We start from the raw sequence: 19290 nt of genomic DNA, 5'->3' as shown, positions 1-19290 counted from the left end.
AAATCAATCCTGAATATTCATTGGAAGGATTAGTGCTAAAGCTGAAGCTCCAATACTTTGGCCACCTGATGCAAAGAGCTGACTCTTTGGAAAGGACCCTGATGCTGGGAAAGATTGAAGGCAGGAGAAGAAAGGGACCACAGAGGTTGAGAAGGTTGGATGGCACCCTGACTCAAAGGACATGAGTTTGAGCAAACTGCAGGAGATGGTGAAGGACAGCGAAGCCTGGCATGTTGCAGTCCATGGGTCACAAAGGGTTGGACATGACTGAGTGACTAAACAACAAAAAATTTAGTTCAAGAAATAGAGATAGGGCTTCTCTGATGGCTCAGTGGTAAAGAGGCCACCTGCCAATACAGGAAACACAGGTTTGATCCCTGATACAGGAAGATCCCACAAGCCTCAGAGCTGATAAGCCCATGTGCCACAACTATTGAGCCTGTGCTCTAAAGCCTAGGAGCCACAACTACTGAGCCCACCCACCCTAGAGCCAGTGCTTCACAGCAAGAGGAGCAAGCACAATGAGAAGCCCATGCACCCCAACTAGAGAGCAGTTCCCATTCACCGAAACTGAATTAAAACCCTGAAGCAAAGATGACCCGGCACAGGCAAAAGTAAATAAGTGAAATTAAAAAAAAAAAAAAAAAATAGAGGTACATTAAATAGATGCACATCATGTGGGAAATGTTCTAATAATCTCAGGTGGTTCTGAGAGATTGAGAAGAAGAGAAAGCTTCCCTAATTCTGGCAGCATTGCATCCCCAGTTGTAACTTCTTGATTCCCAGAATAACAATTAATAGTAGAGCCACAAAAAGCAATTTATCCAAATGAGAAAGGAGTCATATATTTACTAGATCAAGACATCCTATCCACTAGAAACATGAGCAAAGGGACTAAAGCCACAATTTACAAAATGAAGCACCTCATTTCTAAAAACAGTGAAGATTTTAAAGATGAAATGGTAAAAGACCTTCTTAAGTGGTGTTATATGCAAAATTTTGAAATCAAATTTTAAATCTTGGATCTACCACTACTGTTTGAATTTGGAGAAACATCCAATGTATTCTAAATGTTCTCATTCTCACACAAATAGTGTCCAACCTCCCCAGGTAGTCGATAGTTTTAGTCAATTCATATAATAACTTTAGCAGAGTTCCTTCCTATCAGTAAATTAATGGTTATTACTGGTATTTATTCTCTTTGTTTAGTTGTGTGTGTGTATGTGTGTGTGTATGCACATGCTCGGTTGTGTCCACTTCTTTGACCCCATGGACTATAGCCCGCTAGTCTCCTCTGTCCATGGGATTTCCCAGGCAAGAATACCAGAGTAGGTTGTCATTTACTTCAGCATGGGTTCTTCCCGACCCATGGATCAAACCTGTGTCTCCTGCACTGATAGAATATTCTTTGCCACTGAGACACCTGGGAAGCCCCAGTTGTTTGTGTGTGTGTGTGTGTGTGTGTGTGTGTGTGTGTGTGTGTGTGTGTGTACCTATATGCAGTTGTGTGTTTGCACGTGCACATGATTGATCCCTCTGTTAAATGCATGTTTATTCTGGGATACATTCAAAAAAATTAGAATCCACTGCAGTAAAGGGAAAAAAAGTAGTTTTAAATGATCAGTGATGCTAATGAGTGAAGACACTGTCAGAAGAGCCAGTCTCAAAAAGAAGGGCAGTAGCTCTGTGCTGAAGCAACGTCAGGCTCAAGGGACCACACACTGGCTACTCCACTTGCTTCATGATGGTGCCCACCTCAAGCCCCTGATCTAACTGCTGTTCCTTTTCCTACTCCATGTTTATTTAACCACACTTGCTTTTATATCTACAAGTAGTGGGTGAGCCTGGCCCTTTTCTCACATTTGATTTCTTGTGGTTTGGACTTTGATATCTTTTTTGACAAACCAATGAGCACACTGTCATTCTAATTCTGTTCCTCATCCAACAGGATAATGACACCCTACTGCTGAACATATGCTATAAAACCCTGCGTTTTTGATGACAATCTACCCCCTTCCTTCATATGATTTATGCCTTTCTACCTTATGTAATGGCAATCCACTCCAGTATTCTTGCCTGGAGAATCCCATGGATGGAGGAGCCTGGTGGGCTACAGCCCATGGGGTCGCAAAGAGTCGGACATGACTGAGCAAATTCACTTACCTAATGTAATAAAAGCATTTACTTCATTGTCTTTGCTTTCTCTATTATTATGTATTATCCAAATGAGCAGAGACATCATCTGGTTTGTTTTACTTCTAGGTTTTCACCAAAGTGTGCATTTAAGTTGAAACAAATTTTAAGAAAATGACAAGTCAATAAATATAAAAGTGGTGCTGAAAATAAAGCTCTGCTAAATAGAGTAGATTCAAATAATTGTATCAAATTGAATAAATATGTAATACTAATATCTCAAAAATATATAAAATAATAATATATTAATTACAACAACATGGGTCTGTAATTTAAAATGAACGGGACACCTTGGAAATAGAAGAATAGCAAAATATAGTTTTTAATCCATACTGAAGGAAGCAGTATCTAACTTATAATTTCATTCTATATAATTATTAATGGGATCAGTCATGCTTATTAAACAATACAAGAGCTCTTTAGTTGCATACAGATGAGTATGTTCCACAACTTGGCAGGAGATAATTGCTTTTTGAAAACTATAGATTTAATCACAAGACATAAAACAGTAGAAATAAGGAAAACTGGGTGCTAAATAAGATAGTAATATGCATAAAAATCTATTCCTTGCTATTAAGGATGCAAAAAAAATTTTCATGTTTAAAAGCAATGAGGGAAGCACTGTGACTGACTGATAGATTTGATCACACACAATTTATAAACTTCCACACAACACCACTAATGTATCTATGCATGGTACAGAAGAATTAAATACCATACAACAATCTTGTTTGAAAAAAAAAACAAAACTTTTTTTTAAGAATGGGATTTTGAAAAGGGATAAAACACTCAGATCCCAGGACACAAAGCTAAATACTTCCAAAGACAATTCTTATTTAGAAAGTAAATGTCTATCAAAGCCAAAGATTTTTAAAGAATCCACCTGCCAAAGAAGGAGACTCAGGTTTGATCCTTGGGTTGGGAAGACCCTCTGGAGAAGGAAATGGCAATCTGCTCTAATATTCTTAAGAGCCTGGGAAATCCCTTGGGTAGAGGAGCCTGGTGGGGGACAGTCCACAGCACCAACAAAGCCAGACATATATTTAGCCTTCCAGGTTATGAAATAATTACTAAGCAGTGCTTGCTGGCATATTCCTTCATGCATATTATACAAAATATTCTTTATCATGTTAATGCCAAGTGGGAGACAATGATGAGAAAAGCAAGTGTCATGAATTGCTATTGTGACATACTATGTACTTCCATGGGTGTGTATCATTCTCACAAAAAATGGAACATGTTCAAATACACCTCGTTTGCAAAAACTTCACTGTTCACATCTCGAAACTCAATATTCTGTTTTCCTACTCCTCTGAACTGCCAAACACCTCAGATATGTTCTAATTTTATGAGAACCACTTTGTGCTTTCCATGTCTGCTTCATTCTCATCCAATTGGAATTCCACTCCTATCAGTAAATTCTCAACAATTATCCTTGTATTACTGAGTCCACAGACACTATTTTTAGTATTTTAAACATGTCAATTTTGAATATATTAGTCAACTTAGAAAAACGTGGCAATCTCTTAGCTCTAGATTAGGCTGGCTGCATTCTCCTGTGACTTTGGAGGTCTCCAAAGTCTCCACTTACATTCCCTCTGAATCTTCCCTGAAGTTCCTCCCACTGTCAGGCTCATCTGAACAGAGTCTCTGAGTGGAAGTTCTCCAATTCTTGGAAATTGACAGTTTAGTGTGGAAATCCAATTCTTCCCTGAATAGTTGATGATGGAGATTGAAGCTCTTTCTTCAGACAGGATGGCAGGAAGGAGTGAAGCTCTGGTTCTCCAGCCAGATTTACTACTACAAAAGCAGCAACCATGTCCTGCCTACCCAAGGTTGACCCTGCTGTGGGACTGCAGGGGGAGAGACAGTTACAGCTCTCTGTGTCTGCTCATTAGGCACAGTTTCCATGGTTACTGCCACCTCTGAACACATCATAATCCTGTGGGACTCTTGTCTGGACAGGAGGAATTTTTCCCCCTGCTTATTCTCTGTCCCCAGGAGACGAGACAAGAAGACAGATGAGTTCAGATTTACTATTCCTTTTCCATGAACTCATCTGGCTTCCAGAGCCCTGACTTCACTGCACCTTATCACAACCTCAAGTTAACAATTTCTCCAAATCCAAGGCTGTGGAACCTTTCTTGAGTAGGACACATGGACCTCCAAAGCATTGTCTTGTGGTGAGAACATCTCCTGACATCTCTAGAAAATTGATATTCCCTTTCTCAACAAGGGATATCAATGTGTTCCTTTGTTCTAGATAAACTGAGACTGTAGACCTTAGATTCATAATACATTTGCAAAATCAACTGGAAAATTCATGTTAGTGATGAAAATTAAGAGATGACATTAACATTTTTTTAATGTTGATTATATTATACATTTGGCTTTTATGATGCACCATGTGCTGAACTTGGACCATTATATGGATTGTCTTATTTTTCACAAAAGTTGATTTTCTTATTTCTCATGAAAGTTCATTGTCTGATAACCATACTATGATCTACCTCATTCTGCACTTGCAGCAATGGAACTCAGAAACATTAAGAGATCTGCCAAAGTTATGAACTGAGTAAGGGATGAGCTTTGATTGGAACTCCCTCAAGATATTTCCAGTTCTCATGCTATAGGACAGTGTATCTCAGCTGGGGTGATTTTGCTTCCAGGGCACACTGGAGATTCTCTGCAGATGTTTTGGTTGTTACAGTTGGACAGGTGCTACTGCTACCTGGTGGGTGGAGGCCAGGAATGCTGCCATACATTCTTCAATGCACAATGTTCTTGTGGCCCAGGAGTTAACCCCATGCGATCCTGGGGTATGATCCTTTTAATCCTCTGTAGAATTTGGTTTACCACTGCTTTGTTTACATTTTTTCCATGTATATTTATCAGGGATATCAAACCATAGTTTACTTTTTTCTTCTTTAAAAAATGTTGGATTTTTTTAAAGTTTTATAGAGATATAATTCACCAGTCTGAAATGTACAATTCAACTTTTTAGCACATTTACAGATATGTACAATCATCAACACATTTAGAACGTTTCCTGATGAAGTTCATGATGCAGTTGTTAGAATCTCCTTGCCTATGATGCCTTTCAAGAGTCTTAGCTGCTGTTCTTCCAGTTTCTCCCCACTTTCTTCTCATGAAGTTCATGTCAGTTTTCTGGATGGGCGTGAAAGAGCTGGGTCTTCTGCACAGCTGGGGAAGCTGGGCTCTCACTCATATGCCCTCACTTTTGGGGGGAGAAATCACAGCACAAAAAGCCATTTATGGCACTGAGCTGTTCCCCCTCAGGGGAGGCATGATGCCCTAGAAACCAACTGGCTTGAAACATAAAGAAAGACAGACACTTCCAATGAGAGACATGGATGTGGAACAGCTTGCCTGGGAAAGATCGCCTTGTAAGCAGGCAATGTTTCAGGTAAAATACTAATAATAATGAATTTCTAGAGGTCAAGTATGGACGTGCTGTATGAGAAAAAGTACATTGCAGGGAGTATTATTTCACTGCAACTAGTAGATAGCCATGCAAGTTGGCAGAGATTGACCAGACAAAGCTGTTTGTCAGATGAAGTTCTTGGGCAAAGAACTCCAGGAGCTGGCAGTTTGTAGTTGGACTGAGAAAGCTCACATATGAAAGGAAAGGAATCAGGGTGATACATGTGGGAGACACCAGTATCTAATATAGGCAAAGGTAGTATGACTTATGCCTTGGGGGTTTGTTGAAAGTCTAGTATTCTTGAATTCATTATTGTGAAGACTCTGCATTGGTGCAGAGTGAGCACATTGGGTTGATAGGATCATACACAAGATACACAATGTGGAGACTTACAGCTGTGTGGACTTGTGAGCATCTGGAAAGTGAACCAGAACATCACCAACTATATAATCTCATTAGATATGAAAGGCAAGTTAATAAACCATATAATTTAAGACAGCTTGTTATGCAGCAATTGCCAACTGATATAAAAAAATCAATGCAAATGGCTATGAAAGCAGATGTAATGGTTTACTACTTTTTATTTTAAGCATATGTGTTGATTTGGAAACAATATTCCTGATTATTGTTTAAACTTGTTTCAAATAACTGGATTATCAATAATCTCATTTAAGGTTCTGTTCCAGGAAACTTGGGGAGGTTAGAAGGACATGCATGCTGTGCAGATGAATGGTGATCCTGAATCACAGACTGGGCAAAAATTTAAGGATTATTGAGTCATCCTTTGACCACGAAGTTTGAAGACTCCAGAGCAGGAAGCAGGTGTGTAATAGTTTACCTTGCTATTTTTCCTTGACTGTTTCTAATTCTTTACTGATTATGACAAAATTTATAAAAGAGAAGATCCCTTGTTCAGACCAATAGAGAAGCCAAAATTGTAGGCAGCACAGGAATTTTTTAGCCAAAAAAGAATAACACAGCGAGCTCAACTTGGTGCTCTGTGACAACCTAGAGGAGTAGTATGGCGTGGGAGGGAGGCTCAAGAGGGATGTTCTAGTATTCCTGCCTGGAAAATCCCATGGACAGAGACGCCTGGCAAGCTACTGTCTGTGGTATTGCAAAAGAGGCAAACACGATTTAGCGACTAAACAACAACAGCAACAACACGTGGTAGATATTGGGGGCATAGACTGAATAATTGTATGACACCAGGAGACCAGTTATAGAACTCAGTGGCATGAATAAATTCCACATTATCAGGAAGGACAGTTAAACGGATGATATAGAAAAATGCCAGAGCCAAAATCAAAACATTGATTTCAGACTTTACTCTGCAGTTGAATTCTACAAGTTACTTTAGCTGCCAAAGGCAGTTTTTCCTCTTGAGTAGAGAAGAATTTTTTTTTTAATACAAGAGAAGATGGATGTTGCTTAAGATAAAGGCCTCAAGGAATACAATTTTTCCTACCAAATAAATGGAAATTTCCAAACATTTCTCACCATGTTTGGGAAAAATTTATGGAAAGTAGAAAAATAGAAAAAAAAATGGAAAATTGTCCATGTATCAACTATAAAGAAAGCTTAATCAATTGAGTTACTTAAATTATATGTTGAATTTTAAATCAAAGAATGCAAAAGCCAGGCAATACATATAAGGAACAAGTGCTCTTTCCACAATTTGATCAAGAATCACAATTTCTGACTCTAATGCTTTGAGCACTGCAATTACCAGGATTTCCTCAGCCCCAGGACAAATGGCACTTTCATAGCTGCCACTCCAAAGAATCTTCTCAGAGCCCTCTTTATGTCTTTATTTCTTAGACTGTAGATGAAAGGGTTCAGCATGGATGTGACCACAATGTACATCACTGAGGCTATTGCACTTGAGTGTGAGCTGTGGGTTCCAGTAGAGCTAAGATACAATCCTAAACCTGTACAATAGAATAAGGAAGCAACAGAGAGGTGAGATGCACAGGTAGAAAATGCTTTATACTTCCCCTCAGCTGATGAGATTCTACATATGGAGGAAACTATCCTAGAGTATGAGTAACATACACCAGCCAGGGGGATAGCACCAAAGAGCCCAACTGCAAAATACATCACAGTGTTATTAACAATGGTGTCAGAACAGGCAGGTTGGAATACTTCTTTCAAGTCACAGAAAAAGTGGGGGATTTTCAAGACTGAACAGAAATACAGTCTCATTACCAGTAAGCTTTGTACCAAGGAATTCAGGGCACTCATCATCCAGGACACCAGCACCATCAGTCCACAGAGAATAGGGCTCATGATGACTGTATAGTGCAGGGGGTGACAGATGGCTATGAAGCGGTCATAGGACATGACAGTTAGAATTAAGTTCTCCAACCCTACAAATAGTATGTAAAAATGCATCTGGGTGATGCAGCCTTCATAGGAAATGACTTTGCTCTGTGTCCTTATGTTCTGCAGCATCTTTGGGATGGTGGTGGAGATGAAACAGATGTCTACAAAGGACAGATTGGAGAGGAAGAAGTACATGGGGGTGTGGAGGTGGGAGTCTGAGATGGTGGCAAGAATGATGAGCAGATTCCCAAACATACTGGTCAGGAACATGGAGAGGAAAAGTCCAAATATGAGAGGCTGCAGTTCTAGTTCCTCTGATAATCCTAGAAGAATAAATTGTGCCATTCCTGTATCATTTCTTTGCACCATGTGGTGGTGATCACTACTAGGGAAGAAAAAAATATAGCATGATCAATTTCTAACTGTGCACATTAACACAGTAAAATGCAATGAATTACAATATTTAATCATCTTTAAGGAATCTATTGTGTCATCTATGATTAGAAATTCCTGTTTAACATTCAACCTTTTCCCCAAGAGGTCATGATTATACAGTTTTAAAGCAAATGCCTTTCATATATTCTAAAAATTCATGTTGAGTACCATCTTCTAGGGTAAATGTGTGAAGATGCTGAGAACAAAACTTCTAACAATGCAATGTTGAAGAAAAAATATGAGTTAGCCAATGGAAAAATATACATATGCTGTCTCATGTGGTAACAGATGATATGGGGAAAAAAGGCAGGTATAAATTGCCATGCGTGGGTGTGTTACATTTTACTGATAGTTCAGGAATATCTGCCAAAAAGAGACCTGAAGTAAGACAAACCAGAGACATCAGTTTACCTGGGGACCCAGTGTGTCCTATTGGGAAAAGACTCTGCAAAATACCAGAGGGTAGGGCTTGTTTCAAATATTGAAGACTCAAAAGGCAGCAAAAGTGTCAAGGGGAACAAGCAAGAGTGAGTGTGAGGAGAAATGGTATCAGAGGATGCTAAGGAACAAGGTCTTCCTGCTACAGCTGAACCTTCAGACACAAGGAGTCCCTCATCCACATGTTGTTACTTTCACATTTTTATATTTGTTTTGATTCCTGTGAATTAAAATGAATTGACTTCTTTATTGGCATCTTCTGGTTGACATTATTGTGTCTGTGTTTTAAGGGTAATATTTTTGAGTGGATAAATTTAAGTATCACTTCCCAGAGAATTGCTCGCTCCCCACAACACACACTTACACACATTGTGTCTTACTGGGCTTGTTACTCTCTGGCTCTTCTCACTTTTGGCCACAATAATTATGAAAAGAGTGATGAAAGAAAGTCATCATCCCTACGTTACCTTTGCCCTAGATGTAGAAATAGTACCCAATTCTAGATGGTAAGCTTCCCATGCACTATATTCCATTCAAATATGACTACCTTGTGCTCTGTATTGGGCTTCCCCTGTGGTTCAGCAGTAAATAATCCCCCTGCAGTATAGGAGATGCAAGAGACATGGGTTTAATCTCTGGGTTGGGAAGATCCCCTGGAGGAGACCATGGCAACACACTCCAGCATTTTTGCCTAGAGAATCCCATGGACTGAGGAGCCTGGTGGACTACAGTCCAAGGGCTTGGAAAGGGTTAGACATGACTGATGTATGCCAGATGTATGCACTAAAAAAAAATTAAAAGTATTTCAAAAAATTGAGAGAATGAAAATTCCTGTGGAAGAAAATAAGGTTTACCTGTGGGTCACATTCCTTAGTGGTTGCCTTGTCCTAGGGTACAGGTCTTGGGGTATGTATACCTCTGTTATGCAGACGTTTCATCCTCTAGGACAAGTCTGATGGCATCAAGGATCTACACTATCGAGTCCCCCACAACCCTGTATTGAATATTTTCATTCTCAAAGCAAAATTTAATAAACTCAGCTGGTCGCTAAGAGACCATGGAAAAGAGAAAGACTCATTGATTCTGGTAGCTTTCCAACACCAGTTATATTACTTTGATGCTCAAAATACCTCATAAAATATTCTAGAACAATTTATCAAACCAGGAAGGAATAATCATTTTAGGACAACAGGAGCATTCCAGTAGAAAGTGAGCAAAGGGAATAAGGGCTTCCTTGGTGGCTCAGATGGTAAAGAATCTGACTGAAATGCAGGAGACCCAGGTTTGATCCTTGGGTCATGAAGATTCCCTGAAGTAGGAAGTGGCAACCCACTCCAGTATTCTTCCTTGGAAAAACCCATGGATAGAGGAGCCTGGTGGTCTACAGGCATGGGGTCACAAAGAGTTGGACACAACTGAGCAACTAACACTTCCAAGGAAATAAACCCACAACTGACAACAGAAAATAGACAATACACAATAATAGATGAGGATTTTAAAGGATAAATGGTAACAGACTTTTGTAAATGATCTTGAATACAAAGCTTTTGATTCAGAAAACTGACTTTTGAAACTCAGTGCTATCACATATTAGCCGTTTGAATGTAGTGGATCTACAGACCCATTCTGAGCATTAATGACCTAATTCAAATAGTGGGGAGAGTGTATCTATCCTCCTAATTTGGAAGGCAAATTTAGTCAATATGTGTAAAACTTTAGCATAGTTCCCTTCTGTTACTAAATTATTAAGTATCACAGAGATGTGAATTTGCTTGTTTTTTCCTTCTACCTTCCAAATGTCTCCCTTGCTTCCCTACCTCTTGGTATTTAAGAATTCCAAAGTAAGATTCCTTTTCATACCCCTCTTTGCATTCTAAGCACAATATTTTCCTGTGAATATCTAATGTGAGGAAAGATACTGTGAAATGTTTGTCTCAAGAACGCTATTGCAAGGCAATATATACTTCCATAGATGTGGCTCTTTCTAATAAAAATGGAAGGTATTCAAATACTTCCCAAATTTAAAAATCTTTTTGTAAATGCTGATATTTCAGTTCCCATGCTTCCAAACGAACTTTTCTTACTCTCCTTAAATGTATAACTGCTCTAACATGCTCTGATTTTACTGGAACCACTTTATGCTCCTCATTGCTTCCTCATCCTCATCCAACTGGATTTCCATTCCGATCACTTAATTGTCAACACTCATTCTTGTGCTGCTGAGTTCATCAATCACTTCTTTAACATATTGAATAAATGAATTACAAGTTAATTAGTCAACCTAGTAAACAACAATGGCTAATATCTCAGCCCTGGTGTGGGCCAATTAGGCTCTCAAGTGACCTCAGAAAAAGGTTTTCCACATGTATTCTCTCTCAAGTTTCCTTGAAGTGCCTATAGGACTCTCACACTCACTTGGATGGGGATGACAAGAGGAAAGTCCTCGTGTGTATATCCCAGTTCCTCCGTGGATGGTTGATGATGAAGACTGCAGCTCTGTTCTCAGGCAGGTCAGAAGGAAAGAGGGAGCTTTGGTCCTTACTCAGGTGTAGGACTCCAAAATCAATAACTATGCCCTTTTCACCCCAAGGTTGTACAGACTGAGGGATTCAGCCAAGGAGATTTTACAGCTGCCCATGTCCGATCATTAGTTACTGTTCCCATTGTTACTCCCACATCTGAGCACAACACTTCCCTGTGGGACACTGTTCTAGATAGGAAAATTTTCCTGAAGAGTCTCTTTTCCCAGAAGTCTAATTAGAAGTCAGATGGATCTAGTTTTTATTACCCTCTTCCCATGAACTTGCCTGTCTTCCAGAGGTCTAACCTCCTTGCACTTTATCCTTGTGTGTGTTAAGTCGCTTCAGTTGGGTCCAATTCTTTGCAACCCTATGGACAGTAACCTGCCAGGGGCCTGTGTCTATGGTATTCTCCAGGCAAGAATACTGAAAAGGGTTGTTATGCCCTCCTCCAAGGGATCTTCCCAACTCACAGATCAAGTCCACGTCTCAAGTATCCTGCATTGGCAAGTGGGTTCTTTTCCACTAGCACCACCAGGAAAGCTCATATCAACTAAACTTCAATTGAAAAAATAACTTAAAGAAGCAAAAAATGGTATTATAATCATGTGACATAGATTAGTAATAAAATTGGCAAAAGAGTAGACATGCAGTTCACTTCAGTCACTCAGTCATCTCTGACTCTTTGCAACCCCATGGACTGCAGCAACCCAGGCTTCCCTGTCCTTCACCATCTCCCAGAGCTTGCTCAAACTCATGTCCATCAAGTCAGTGATGCCATCCAACCATCTCATCCTCTGTCATCCCCTTCTCCTCCTGCCTTCAATCTTTCCCGGCATCAGGGTCTTTTCTAAGGAGTCAGTTCTTTGCATCAGATGGCCATAGTATTGGAGCTTCAGCTTCAGCATCAGTCCTTCCAGTGAATATTCAAGACTGATTTTCTTTAGGACTGACTGGTTTGATCTCCTTGCAGTCCAAGTGACACTCAAGAGTCTACTCCAACATCACAGTTCAAAAGCATCAGTTCTTTGGTGTTCAGTCTTCTGTATAGTTCAACTCTAACATCCTTACATGACCACTGGAGAAACTATAGCTATGACTAGATGGACCTTTGTTGGCAATGTAATGTCTCTGCTTTTTAATATGCTGTGTAGATTGGTCATAGCTTTTCTTCTAAGCATCTTTTGATTTCATGGCCACACTCACCATATGCAGTGATTTTGGAGCCCCCAAAAATAAAGTCTCTCACTGTTCCAATTGCTTCTCCATTTATGTGCCATGAAGTGATTTGTCATGATCTTAGTTTTTTAAATGTTGAGTTTTAAACCAGTTTTTTCACTTTCCTCTTTCCTTCATCAAGAGGCCCTTTAGTTCCTCTTCACTTTATGCCATACGGGTGGTGTTCTGCATATCTGAGGCTATTGATATTTCTCCCAGGAATCTTGATTCCAGCTTGTGCTTCATCCAGCCCGGCATTTTGCATGATGTCCTCTGAATATAAGTTAAATAAGCAGGGTGGCAATACACAGCCTTGACATACTCCTTTCCCAATTTGGAACCAGTCTGTCATTCCATATCCAGTTCTAACTGTTGCATCTTCACCTGCATACAGATTTCTCAGGAGACATGTCAGGTGGTCTGTGGTCGGGTGTTCCAATCTCTTGAAGAATTTTACACTGGTTGTTGTGATCAACACAGTCAAAGGCTTTGGTGTAATCAATAAAGCAGAAGTAGATGTTTTCTGGAACTCTCTTGCTTTTTCTATGATCCAATGGATGTTGGCAATTTGATCTCTTTTTCCTCTGCCTTTTCAAAATCCAGCTTGAATTTCTGGAAGTTCATGGTTCATGTACTGTTGACGCCTGGCTTCAAGAATTTTGATTATTACTTTGCTGGAGTGTGAGATGAGTGCAATCGTGCAGTAATTTGAACATTCTTTGGCACTGTCCTTCTTTGGGATTGGAAAACTGACCATTTCCAGTCCTGTGGCCACTACTGAGTTTTAACTGAATGTTATACTCAATGTTCCTAGAAACAGTGCCACGTAGTAGATGTTCAATTATTTGTAGAAAGAATCAAGAATAAGGTACATTAGAGATATACATTGGGCTTTCCAGCTGGCTCACTCAATAAAGAATCCACCTGCAATACAAGAGACCCAGATTCAATTCCTGGATTGGGAAGATCCCTTGGAGAGGGAAAGGCTACCCACTCCAGTAGTCTTGCTTGGAGAATCCCATGGACAGAAAAGCCTGATGGGTTACAGTCCCTGGAATCCCGAAGAGTAAGATATGACTAAGCAACTAACACTTTCAATTTTCATAGTGATTTCAAGATAACTGAATGCAACAACATCGAATAAAAATCTACAAGTCTATAAGGACATAAAATATTAACAATTAAATGATATCAACATGGGGTACTATTTCAACTTAAATTCCCAAAGACTTAGAAATAAAGTAACTTAAAGGATTTTAAAATGTGGGAATATAGGAGTACTCAAGTTACAATCTGTTCACACATTAATATATCTGGATTCAAATACACTTATAAAAGATGAAGGTGATCTTTTTCCAATAGCAAAGAAGAATGCTTTCCAGGTGCTCGCCAAAGGTGATACAACTTTTAGAAATATGCTTATTTATCATATTTGATAAATATGTTTATCAAGAAAGACTGATAAGAGCAAAAACGAGTAACAGATTTCTATGTATATAAATGTATAAAAGGTTATTCATTAGCACTATGCAAAAGAACATTCACTTTATTTTTTGTTTATAACAAGGATTTGCAAGTGACAAGTATTAAAGTGACAGTTCAATTATTGCAGCAAAAAAACAAACAAACAAACAAACAAAAAGTAGAAAAGCAATGGAAAGAACACCATATGACTAAGTGATATGGAACTGAAGAACCTTTTGGTGAAAGTGAAAGAGGAGAGTGAAAAAGCTGGCTTAAAACTCAACATTCAAAAAATGGTATCCTGTCTCATCACTTCATTGCAAATAGATGAGGAAACAATGGAAACAGTGACAAGCTTTATTTTCTTGGACTCCAAAATCACTGCAGATGATGACTGCATCCATGAAAATGAAAGGCGCTTGCTCCTTGGAAGAAAAGCTATGACCAACCTAGACAGCATATTAAAAAGCAGAGACATCACTTTGCCAACAAATGTCCATCTAGTCAAAGCTATGGTTTTTTCCCAGTAGTCGTGTATTGATGTGAGAGATGGACCATAAAGAAGGTTGAACACAGAAGAATTGATGCTTTTGAACTGTGGTGTTGGAGTAGACTCTTGAGAGTCCCTTGGACTGCAAGGATATCAAACCAGTCAATCCTAAAGGAAATCAATCCTGAAAATTCACTGGAAAGACTGATGTTGAAGCTGAAACTCCAATACTTTGGCCAGCTGATACAAGGAACTGACTCCTTAGAAAAGACCCTGATGCTGGGAAAGACTGAAGACAGGAGGAGAAGGGGATGACAGAAGATGAGGTGGTTGGATGGCATCACCAGCTCAAGGGACATGAGTTTGAGCAAGCTACGGGAGCTAATGATCAACAGGGAAGCCTGAATTGCTGCAGTCCATGGAGTCGCAAAGAGTTGGACACGACTGTGTGACTTAGCTAAACTGAGTAATAAAAAGAACAACATATGACTGAGTATATGATATCAAACATTCTCACTAATACATCTACATACATAAAATAATTAAATTGCATGCAATAATTTTGTGAATAAATGAAACATCAAATTTTTGTTGAAAAGTGTGATCAAATATAGGAATGCAAGCAATCCAATCAAAGCATACAAAATAAAGGACTCTCACAGACAATGTTTTTTATCAAGAAAGTAAATGACTAAAAAATTGAAATATATATACAGCATCATTGGTAATAAAATAATTGCAAGTGTTATAATTAATAGTAATTTAAGATCTTTAGTGTGTCCATTTTCACATAAAATATTTTATGTGAATATCCAGACATAGAAAAGACACTGAGATATATAAGTTCCAAGAAATGCTGCAGTAGGCATGTATTTGCATAAATCCCTTGGTCGGGATTTATTTTTGCAATCCTTATTGTAAAATTCAGACTTAAATACAAGAATGTAGGGAAAATCACTAAACCATTCAGGTACAACCTAAATTAAATCCCTTGTGATCACACAGTGGAAGTGATAAATAGATGCAAGGGATTAGATCTGATAGAGTGCCTGAAGAACTATGGATGGAGTTTCATAACATGTCCACAGGTAGTGATCAAAACCATCCCCAAGAAAAGAAATGTAAAAAGGCAAAATGGTTGTCTGAAGAGGCTTTACAAATAGCTGAAAAATGAAGAGATGCAAAAGGCAAAAGAGAAAAAGAAAGATATATCCATCTGAATGCAGATTTCCAAAGAATAGCAAGGAGAGATAAGAAAACCTTCCTCAATGATCAATGCAAAGAAATAGAGGACAACAATAGAATGGGAAAGACTAACATTCTCTTCAAGATGAGTAGAGATACTGAGGGAACAATTCATGCAAAGATGAGCTCAATAAAGGACAGAAATGGTATGGAACTAAAAGAAGCAGAAGATATTAAGACAAGGTGGCAAGAATATATAGAAAAATTATACAAAAAAAAAGATTTTTTTCTATTGTCCTCTAGGAACTTAATTTGTCTATTTATTTTAAATTAATTAATTTTACTTTACAACTCTGTATTGGTTTTGCCATACATTGACTTGAATCTGCCATGGGTGTACATGTGTTCCCATCCTGAACCCCCCTCTGACCTCCCTCCTCATCCCATCCCTCTGGGACATCCCAGTGCATCAGCCCCAAGCATCCTGTAGACTGTTCAATAAATCTGTGTCTCCTTTGCTGTCTCACATACAGGGTTATCATTACCATCTTTCTAAGTTCCATATATATGTGTTATACTGTATTGGAGTTTTTCTTTCTGGCTAACTTCACTTTGTATAATAGGCTCCAGTTTCATCCACCTCAATGGAACTAATTCAAATGCATTCTTTTTAATGGATGAGCAATATTCCATTGTGTATATGTACCACAGGTTTCTTATCCACTCGTCTGCTGATGGACATCTAGGTTGCCTCCATGTCCTGGTTATTGTAAACAGTGCTGTGATGAACATTGGGGTACACGTGTCTCTTTCAATTCTGGTTTCCTCAGTGTGCATGCCCAGCAGTGGGATTGCTGGGTCATATGGAAATGACCCAGATAACCACAATGGATGATCACTTACCTAGAGCCAGACATCCTGGAATGTGAAGTCAGGTGAGCCGTAGGAAGCATCACTACAAACAAAGCTCGTGGATGTAATGGAATTCTAGCTGAGCTATTCCACATCCAAAAGATGATGCTGTGAAAGTGCCTCCCTCAGTATGTCAGGAAATTTGGCCACAGTGGCCACAGGAATGGTAAATGTCAGTTTCCTTTCCAATCCCCAAGAAGGGCAAGGCCAAAGAATGTTCAAACTACTGCACAATTTCACTCATTCCACATGAGAGCAAGATCATACAAAAATCCTCCAAGATAGGCTTTAACAGTACATGAACTGAGAACTCGCAGATGGACAAGCTGATTTTAGAAAAGGCAGAGGAACCAGAAATCAAATTGCCAACATTTATTGGATTATAGAAAAAATAAGAGAATTCCAGAAAAACATCTACTTCTGCTTCACTGACTACACTAAACCCTTTGACTGTGTGGATCACAACAAACTGTGGAAAATTCTTCAAAAGGTGGAAATTTCAGACCACCATACTTGCCTCCTGAAAAATCTGTATGCAGGTCAAGAAGCAACAGTTAGACCTGAACTGGTTCCAAATTGCGAAAGGAATCCATCAAAGGTGTATATTGTCACCATGCTTATTTAACTTATATTCAGAGTATATCATGTGCAATGCTGAACTGGATGAATCACAAGCTGGAGTCAAGATTGCCGGAAGAAATTTCAATAACCTCAGATATGCAGATGGCACCACTCATATGCTAGAAAGTGAAGAGGAACTAAAGAGCCCCTTGATGTATGTGAAAGAGGAGAGAGAAAAAGATGGCTAAAACTCAGCATTCAAAAAACTACAATCATGGCATTCGGTGTCATCACTTCATGGCATCTGGTCTCATCACTTAATGGCAAATAGATGGGAAGCAATGGAAATGGTGACAAACTTTATTTTCAAGGGGGAATAAAAGCTATGACAAACATAGACAGTGTATTAAAAAGCAGAGACATTACTTTTGCTGACAAAGGTCCACTTAGTCAAAGCTATGGTTTTTCCGGTAGTCAGGTATGATTGTGAGAGTTGGATTATAAAGAAGGCTGAGTGCATAGTAGATGCTTTTGAACTGTGGTGTTGGAGAAGACTCTTGAGAGTCTCCTGGACTGAAAGGACACCAAACCAGTCAATCCTAAAGGAAATCAATCCTTAATATTCACTAGAAGGACTGATACTGAAGCTGAAGCTCCATTACTTTGGACACCTGCTGTGAAGTCTGACTCATTTGAAAAGACCCTGATTCTGGGAAAGATTGAAGACAGGAGGAGAAGGGAACAAGAGAAGATGAGACGGTTGGATGGCATCATTGACTCAATGGATATGAGTTTGAGCAAGCTCTGGGAAATGGTGAAGGACAGGAAAGCCTGGGTTGCTGCAGTCCATGGGGTCTCAAAGAGTCAGACGCGACTGTGGGACTTAACAACTTGTTCAGGACCTTTCTAATTAATATGAAAACCAAGGACATGGCTTAGCGAGTGAACAACAATAACAACATACTATAACCTACCTTAGAACGTTATCATGATTGTCTGCAAAAATTTTTATTTGTGATGTAGTCATCAATAAATGTAGTCATCATACAACATTTATGATGCAGTCCCCTTATGCATTTCATCCCCCATTGTTTTAATGATACTCAGAAGGGTTTAATGTTATGCTCAGTGAAAGTGAAAGTGAAATTGCTCAGTAGTGCCCAACTCTTTGAGGCCCCATGGACTGTAGCCTACCAGGCTCCTCCATCCATGGGATTTTCCAGGCAAGAGTACTGGAGTGGGTTGCCATTTCCTTCTCCAGGAGATTTTTCCAACCCAGGGATCAAACCCAGGTCTCTGGCATTGTAGGCAGATACTTTACTGTCTGAGCCACTAGGGAAGTGTTCAATATTTTAAACCAAATAAGAGATAGAGTCTTGATTGGAATCTCTCAGGAGGCTCCCAGTTTTCAAACACTGAAGCAGTGATTCTCAACCAAGAGTGATTTTTCAATTAAAGATATTTGGCAATATTTGAAGGGGTCCTACTGAACTCTTCTGATGTACAGGACGTCATCCAGTGCTAGTAATCATACTTCCCAAATATCAACACTGAGAAGGTGATGAAACCTATTCTAGACTAGCACTTCTCTGAATCCACTGCTTCACAAATTACCAAGGATTGTATTTCAAATGTAAATTATTATTCAGTCGGCCAGATCAGGGGCCTGGGGCCCTGCAATTCTAACAAAATCCTAAGTGTTATTTGATAGTACAGGTTCTGGTCTGTGGATGTCAATTTAAGTACCAAGAAAGTAGTTCTGTGTTAGATTCAGGTGTAAGTAGTTTTAGGCCTTCACCCAGAATACTCCATTCTTTCTTAATTTTGAAAGAAAAGATTTTTGATCACCTTTTAGGTAGGGATAAATTTTGTGTTTGACTTTTTATAGAAGTATTAAGTGACATCAAATCATTTCTATTAGAATAAGATTTTGCAGTAGTCACAATAAGATCCTCCAAAAGATGTCTACAGCAAAATCTCAAGAACCTTGGAATAGCCTAGTTTACATAACTAGTTTAATTACAATAGCAGAGGAAATAAGGTTGCTCATCATTGATCTTTATTTAAGAATATTAGCACAGATATCCAGGTCAGACTAATACAAT

At 39.0% G+C, this 19290-nt stretch overlaps 1 protein-coding gene across 1 annotated transcript; it reads right to left on the bottom strand.

Annotated features, from left to right (window-relative positions):
* Nucleotides 1-7363: 7363 nt before the first annotated feature.
* LOC136155698 (olfactory receptor 7A17-like) lies at nucleotides 7364-8308 on the bottom strand. The gene has a single exon (XM_065917696.1). The coding sequence runs from the start codon at nucleotides 8306-8308 to the stop codon at nucleotides 7364-7366; it is 945 nt and encodes a 314-aa protein (XP_065773768.1).
* Nucleotides 8309-19290: the final 10982 nt, after the last annotated feature.

This window comes from Muntiacus reevesi, chromosome 1 (assembly GCF_963930625.1).
Source record: "Muntiacus reevesi chromosome 1, mMunRee1.1, whole genome shotgun sequence".
NCBI lineage: Eukaryota > Metazoa > Chordata > Mammalia > Artiodactyla > Cervidae > Muntiacus > Muntiacus reevesi.
This window is presented reverse-complemented; position numbering and strand designations above follow the sequence as displayed.